General features: G+C 40.6%; 1 protein-coding gene across 1 annotated transcript; it reads left to right on the top strand.

Annotated features, from left to right (window-relative positions):
- The first annotated feature begins 428 nt into the window (after window positions 1-428).
- LOC115793301 (spastin-like) lies at window positions 429-5,362 on the top strand. Its single transcript, XM_030748219.1, has 16 exons — window positions 429-837; window positions 916-999; window positions 1,075-1,158; window positions 1,263-1,405; window positions 1,508-1,641; window positions 1,729-1,822; window positions 1,931-2,005; window positions 2,591-2,662; window positions 2,748-2,823; window positions 2,906-2,997; window positions 3,159-3,238; window positions 4,606-4,648; window positions 4,764-4,843; window positions 4,922-4,992; window positions 5,082-5,122; window positions 5,210-5,362. Exons 1-16 carry the CDS (start codon window positions 720-722, stop codon window positions 5,333-5,335), a joined length of 1,413 nt encoding a protein of 470 aa, XP_030604079.1. The 5' UTR covers window positions 429-719; the 3' UTR covers window positions 5,336-5,362.
- Window positions 5,363-6,622: the final 1,260 nt, after the last annotated feature.

The following is a 6,622-nucleotide window of genomic DNA, read 5'->3' as shown; positions in this document are numbered from 1 at the left end:
TAATGTCAGTCACTTTTACACTGACATAAAACGCAGGTTCTGGCCGTAATTCTGGGTTTTTAAGGAGCAGTGACACAGCTGAGTGGACCTTAATAAAGATCTGTTCCTCAATCATCTGTGTCAGCTCCCTAGCGCTGTCACACCTTTCGTGGGGAATGTTGAGAGCCCTGGTGATGCTGGCTGAGACAGAGTCTCCCAGTGATGGGCTTAATGATCCGAAAAATAAAAAATCATGTAATGTTTCCACCTCTTCACCTGCCATATAGCGCTGAACATCTGGAAGTAAAGTTTTCAGGCTGACTGCAGAAACTGACTGAATAATTTCAGTAATCATATCGGCAAACAGAGCTTGGAGATCAGAGTCCCAAACTCCTTTTTTAATCATGCCCCACTGTACTTCACTGAGCTTTTCAAAGACGCTATTAATCACGGGTAAAAGCTCGTATGGTGTTAAAACAGCTCGATTTTCAGTTGGCTGTTGTGCCATTGTGGATATAGTTGCTTCACAAGTTTGCTTTTCTTGTTTGAATACTTAAAAATGTGCGTTGTGTCGGATACCTGTTTACAAACGGACACACTCTGGGTCAATAAAGAGTCGCGGGGGATATGCAAGGCCTCGGTTTGAGCCAAGCGTGATGTCGCTTTACAGTTAAAAAACCGGGATACGTTAAGGTACATTCTGCAACACCAATAAGAGCAGGAAAAGTAGCGCGAGAGTAATGTCGACCAAAACAAATGCAAGTGAGACCGAAGACAGCTTCGAAGTTATTAAAAACCACCATAAGCAGGCGTTTGGGTATATATCGAAGGCAGTGAAGATCGAGGAAGATGACACAGGTTTGTTGATTGAGTTATTAACCGTTGTTGTGCGTGTGCACGCTTGTAATAAACACCTCTTCCTCTCTGTGGTCACAGGAGAGAAGGAGGAGGCTGAGCAGTGGTACAAGAAGGGGATTTCTGAGCTTGAACGGGGTATATTAATAGAGATCTCGGGTCAAGGTATTACAAACACATCCAGATATGACGTGTGCTGTGGATCTGCAGTAACCTCATACTCAGTGTATTTTTTAACAGGAGAGAAGTATGACAGAGCAAAGAGACTTCGAGATCAAATGCTCACCTACTTAGACATGGCAAAAGACAGGCTTGCCCTTTTAGGTGAGTGGCACTCCGATTTCTTCAAGTCTGGCCTGCTTTGATTATTTCTTTATTAAAGTAATGTATGCTGAGTCAGCAAGATAATAAATTTTCCTGCTTCACAGAGGCAACACTGGCCTCTAAAAAGAGAAGTGACCTCGGGGAGACATCAACTCACGCCCTTCCACAACCAAAGTCAGCTCCTAAAAGCCCGCCTGTAGGACCCTCTACTGCTCGAACACCTCCATCGAGACCAGCTGACCCAAAGGTGATTTCTTTTTTCTTTTTCATTATTTAATTGTGCAGTTACGTACCATTTGCCATCTGTCCGATGTCTAATGCTTTGTGGGACAATCTTATTCCTTCTAAGACAAACCCTCAGATGGGAAAATCACAAAACAGAAGACCAGTGGCTGTGAAACAGCCTCCGAAGAAGGATTTAAAAAATTTCAAGAATGTGGACAGCAAACTGGCCAACTTGATTCTGAATGAAATTGTAGACGGGTATGTTATCAACAATGCATTGTTCTTTGAGTGAACTGCATAAAATCAAGCATTGCACATTTAAAATGTTTCCTCTACTCTCCACAGGGGAGCAACCGTGTCCTTTGAAGACATTGCGGGACAGGATCTGGCAAAGCAAGCACTTCAAGAAATTGTCATTCTTCCTGCCTTAAGACCTGAGGTTATTACTTAGAAACATTTTGTCTCTGCTTACCATAATTATGCTTTTTCCATTTTTTCTTTTTTGACATGTAAAGCTTTTATTGTTTTTTTTGTTTTTTCTGTTTAGCTTTTTACTGGTCTGAGAGCTCCTGCACGTGGCTTGCTTTTATTTGGCCCCCCTGGGAATGGGAAAACCATGCTTGTAAGTTAACTTTACAGCACTACAAATCATGTGTGTTATTAGGCACAGATATTTATGTAATTAGCCTCAAATCTCAAAAAAAAAAAAAATGAAAATAACAGGAGCTATTCCTCTGTCTGATCAGGGATGAAAACCCTCAAAATACTATGACAGTGTTAATAAAATGCTAGTACGCTACATTTTCTGTTATCTTTCTGTCACTTGAGCACATCTGCTTTGTAATACTAGAAGAGAACAAGCTTTAAAAGGAGACCTTGTCAGGGCGCCCGGGTGGCTTAGTGGTGAAGCTGGCGACCACATACATATTCTGCGTTGCGGCGCGGGCTCAAGTCCTGGCCTGTTGCCAATTTGCCTGCGTGTCTTCCCCTGTATCTTTCCCCCATTTCCTGTCTCCCTCCACTGCTGATAAAAGCTGCTGTGGCCAAAAATGAAGAAAAAAAAAAAAAGGAGACCTTGTCACGCAATAGAAGCAGCAGCTATTAGCGCTTCATCCAGATCAAACTGCTCTTTTTTTTTTGGCATATAGATGCTGATAGCCCTCTCTTTATCTTCAGTTGAATCACAGTCTTTATTTCCACTTGCTAGGCCAAAGCAGTTGCTGCAGAGTCTAATGCAACTTTCTTCAACGTCAGCACTGCCAGTTTGACCTCCAAATACGTAAGAAACACGTCTAACACTTTTAATGATCTCTCACCACCTACACTAGTTTTTTCTTAAACGTTTCATGTTGTCACCGTAACAGATGGGAGAAGGCGAGAAGCTTGTACAAGCGCTGTTTGAAGTAGCAAGAGAATTGCAGCCCTCAATCATCTTCATCGGTGTGTGTTACTCTAGATGTGCCTTAAACAGCAGTTTAGTCCAAACATTTCAGCTCATGAATAAACTTCACTGTGTCTTCAGATGAACTGGACAGCTTGCTTTGTAAAAGGAGGGAGGGCGAGCACGATGCTTCTCGCCGTTTAAAAACTGAGTTCCTCATTGAGTTTGATGGGGTAAGTTCAGGAATTTTTAAACAGAGTAGAACTCCTGTTTAACAAATTGACTGTGACCCCCCTGATGATGCCTCATGGCACCATCAGATGGGTCACAGTCAAGTTTTAGTTAACTCAGAGAGCGCTGGTGTTGTTTTCGCTGAAGCTCTTCTGGGTTTCAGGTGCAGTCAGGAAACGATGACCGGGTCCTTGTAATGGGAGCAACTACCAGACCTCAGGAGCTGGATGAAGCAGTGTTAAGGTACATTCTGCAACACCAATTTGGAAAAAAGTTGTGACACTGTATAAAATGTAAATAAAAATAAATGCAATGATTTGCATAAACTCATATTTTCTTTACAATAGAATCTAGAAAACATGTTTATGTTTAAACTGAGAAAATGCACCATTTTTTTAAGAAAAATATGAGCTCATCTTGAATATGATGGCAGCAGCAGCACAGCTCAAAAAAGTTGGGACGGGGCAACAAACTGGAAAGAAGAAAGCAGCTGGAGGAACATTTTGAAACCAATTAGGTTAATTGGCAACAGGTCAGTAGTAAAGATGGGCAGAGGGTCACCAATCTGCAAAAAACTAATATTGTGGAACAGTTTCAGAATAATGTTCCTCAACATAAAATTGTAAAAACTTTGAGTATCTCATCATTTACATAATACATCATTTACATAATCTCATCAAAAGATTCCAATAATCTGAAGAAATCTCTGCGCAAGGGACAAGACCAAAAATCAAATGGATGCCTGTGATCTTCGGGTCCTCGGGCAGCATTGGATCTAATACAGGCATGATTCTGTTATGGAAATCACTGTATGGGCTTAGGGACACGTTCAGAAATCATTGTCAGTGACCATCAGTTGGTCACAGTTGGACCAAGGCTCAATGAAATGGACTGAGGCAAACTGTAGAACTGTTCTTTGAGGGATCAGAGTTCAGTTCAAAAGCCTTGACCTCTGATGGTATGGAGGTGGATCAGTGCCTATGGAATTGGCAGCTTGCACATCTGGAAAGGCACCACCAATGCTGATAGGTTTATACAGGTTAGAGAATATATGCTCCCAACATATCCTCCCATCAAGATCATATCTTTTTCAGCAAAGGTCTTGCAAATTTCAGCACTACAATGCTAAAAGTCCGGTGCTGAGCTGACCTGCCTACAGTTCAGAGTTTCACCAACTGAAAACATCTGGTGCACCATGAAACGAAAAATGCATCAACAATGATGCAGGACTGTTGAGCATCCTCTATCAGAGAAGAACGGGACAACATTGCTCTCCTCAGTTCCCAGATGTTTACAGACTGTTGTTAAAAGAAGAGGGGAAGCTACACAGCTGCAGCACAGCTACACATGTCCCTGTCCCAACTTTACTGAGATGTGTTGCTGCCATCAAATTCAAAATGAGCTTAATTATTTTTTTAAATGTTGCATTTTCTCATTTTAAATATGTTTTCTGTTCTATTGTGAATAAAATATGGGTTTATGAGCATTGTTTGTTTTTAGCATTTTACCAGCTTTTTCCTGACTGGATTTGTAAATGCTGTAAATATGTTTGCTTGTTGGAGGATTATTTTTGGTGTATGAGTCACAATCATTTGTTGTTTGTCCTTCAGGCACTTTGCAAAAAGAGTGTATGTGACTTTACCTGATGAGAAGGTGTGTATATAAGAAAAATAAGCATGCACAAATGTACTCAAATTATCATGTTTTTTTTTTATATGCAAGTGGCAAGCCTCTCACTTCATTAAGGTATATAATGTAACTCTTCCAGACAAGATTAACACTGCTGAAAAACCTTTTGGGAAAGCACGGGAGTCCACTGAGCCACAGTGACCTGTCCCATCTTGCAAAGTGAGTTTCACTTCTGAAGACTTTAGAGAGATGCTTTTACGTGACTTTGCATTAATCACTCAGTGTGTCATTTCACAGAGCGACTGCAGGATATTCAGGAAGCGATCTGACAGCATTAGCCAGAGATGCTGCACTGGGCCCAATAAGAGGTACGAGTCCTTCTGTCATACTGGTCACGCAGTCACCCATACTTTAGCTCCCATAATGAGCTCAAGCTGTTTAATATTTATATGTGCAGAGTTGGGACCGGACCAAGTCTGTATGACGCCTGCTAATGAGGTGAGACCATGCTTTTCAAGTACTCACAGTACTGCGCATGTCTCCTTTGTACTGTTTCTACAGTTATTCTGTTGTGTATATTCACAGATGCGTAACATCAAGAAGAAAGACTTTGAGGATTCTCTGAAACGAATCAAGCCCACTGTTAGTTCCACAACTCTTCATATGTACACCAACTGGAACAAGGATTTTGGTGATACGTCAGCTGTTTGAATTTAACAGCTCACTCTTTAAAATAAACTCTGGAAAATAAAATTTAGTTTCCTTTGTTTTCCTGCACGGGTTGATAACACAAATAATGCCTGGAACGAACCATTTATAGATTGTTAAAGCAATAATGTGTGAATATTGTGACATTTGGAAGCATCACGAATCATTTTCCTGTTTGACAGAAGGATTTTTCTAATACAGTTCTTACTGGGGGGTTTAAAATTGTATTTTTACACTCCTAAAACTGTATTGCTGCTTGAATTTGTAATATTTATTTTTGAGAACGTCCTGTATGTAGAATTACAGTCAAACATCAATGGTACTGATTTTTAACACTCTCTGTGCCTAGGTGCATGTAACAGGAGCAATAAGTGGGAGAAGAACTGCCTAAGTGGCTTTTTTTGTATTATAAGTTTGTTTGTAAAGGTTTTCCATCTGCACAACTAGTCTGTAGATACAGATGCAGCCACCGAAAATGGCCGGCGGTCCGTGGCCGAACCTTGGCCAAAACGTGATCCCCCGCTAATGACGTAGGCATTCCGGCCACTGGTGGGAACGCCCCTAAGCAGCATTTGGGGGAAATGGTGGTAATGTCTTGTTTATCCACCAGGAGGAGCAGTAATAGTGGAAGCGCATTCATTTACAGCCCGCTGTATACTGTACCAAGGATCCTCACATCCAGGCCTCAAGAGCCGGGGTCCTGCAGGTTTTTGATGTGTCTGTGCTTCAACACACCTGAGTCAAATATAGAAGTCATTATCAGGATTCAGGAGAACTTGACTGCATCAGGGTTATAATAGTTTTGGATTTTACATTATAGTTTAGTTTTAGTTAGTTTTTACTTTTTTTTCTTTAATTCAGTTAGTTTTAATTAGTTTTCAGAGTGGTTTTTCTCGTTTTTATTAGTTTTTATTTTTGGTTTCATGTGTAGTTTCAGTTAGTTTCAGTATTAGTTTTAGTATTTTCATACCTAATCAGGTGCAAGATTCAAGGCGCAAAAGTGACTATTGTGTAATGAAAACTTGACAAAAGATACCGTTTAAAGAAATATATTCAACAACCAGCTGTTCACAAGACATGCTAAATGTGTGTAATATTAAGGACACACATGAACATCAGCAGGGAGAAACAAAGAAAAACATGAACTCCCAAACTCAATAAATGCTACAATAAACTCCCAATAAAGTTCAGCATCAGTGCAGTAGATTAACAACAGCTACATGTGGTGTTTGACAAAAACAAACTCTTTGAAGGAGTCAAAGCTCAAATCCAGCTGCATCCTGATGTTCT

The sequence above is a fragment of the Archocentrus centrarchus genome, chromosome 15 (assembly GCF_007364275.1).
Source record: "Archocentrus centrarchus isolate MPI-CPG fArcCen1 chromosome 15, fArcCen1, whole genome shotgun sequence".
In the NCBI taxonomy this organism is placed as follows: Eukaryota; Metazoa; Chordata; class Actinopteri; order Cichliformes; family Cichlidae; genus Archocentrus; species Archocentrus centrarchus.
Note: the sequence above shows the minus strand (reverse complement) of the source record. Positions and strands in the feature narration are given on the sequence as shown.